Below are 929 nucleotides of genomic sequence, written 5' to 3' on the forward strand. Positions count from 1 at the left end.
GAGACAAAAGCGAAGTCTCCAGAAATTGAATTTAGAGTTATCTCCCTTAACGTTTACACTTAATTTGACGCAGGTAAACCAGATCAGATCAACTCCGCTGTTATGTAAGTACCGATGCATTTTTACATTATCATCTTACTGGATTATCATTTCTGTATTCTGTACCATTTTAAACACTCAACTAAACACAGATCTACCCTCAGATTTTCTCAATTTTATAATCCTTTTGCAATTTTTGGTAATTTGCTTTAAAGCAACGGTCTCATTAGGAATTACTCGATTGCAATGTTATTATTTTGACACCGACTAGACTATCTCAGCTGTGATCTTTATCAGAAATAGTGTGTCTAGGACAAAATTATCTAGTCTAGCATATTATTAAGACAATGGGATGATGTGTGAGTGTATGTATTTGTTTTAAGAGGGATTTTTTTTTGTGTGTGTGGAAGCAAGTACCTTGACCTCCCAATATGTTGCAAACTCTTTCTTTTTGTTCGGAAAAAGGATGCGGAGTAACCGTACCCCATCCCCATATACCAGAATCATTACTCTTTTACTTGTTTCAGTCATTTGACTGCGGCCATGCTGGAGCACAGCTTTTAGTCGAGCAAATCGACCCCAGGACTTATTCTTTGGAAGCCTAGTACTTATCCTATCGGTCTCTTTTTGCCGAACCGCTAAATTACGGGGCCCTAAACATACCAGCATCGGTTGTCAAGCGATGTTGGGGGACAAACACAGACACACAAACACACACATACACACATATATATATACATATATACGACGGGCTTCTTTCAGTTTCCGTCTACCAAATCCACTCACAAGGTTTTGGTCAGCCCGGGGCTATCGTAGAAGACACTTGCCCAAGGTGCCACGCAGTGGGACTGAACCCGGAACCATGTGGCTGGTATGCTAGCTACTTACCA

General features: G+C 40.4%; 1 protein-coding gene across 3 annotated transcripts in view; it reads left to right on the top strand.

The window, feature by feature from the left end:
- Positions 1 to 929, top strand: part of LOC106882160 (peptide methionine sulfoxide reductase MsrA 1) — a 25,838-nt gene continuing 24,909 nt past the window's right edge. Inside the window, exon 1 of one of the 3 annotated variants that reach the window (XM_014932738.2) lies at positions 1 to 104. Coding sequence is in view for 1 of the 3 variants with exons in the window: in XM_014932732.2 (XP_014788218.1) it covers positions 103 to 104 (2 nt within the window). In the remaining 2 variants the exon portion in view is untranslated. The remainder of the gene's footprint in view (positions 105 to 929) is intronic. The other 2 variants (XM_014932740.2, XM_014932732.2) reach the window with 2 other exon arrangements.

This window comes from Octopus bimaculoides, chromosome 17 (genome assembly GCF_001194135.2).
Source record: "Octopus bimaculoides isolate UCB-OBI-ISO-001 chromosome 17, ASM119413v2, whole genome shotgun sequence".
Lineage (NCBI taxonomy): Eukaryota > Metazoa > Mollusca > Cephalopoda > Octopoda > Octopodidae > Octopus > Octopus bimaculoides.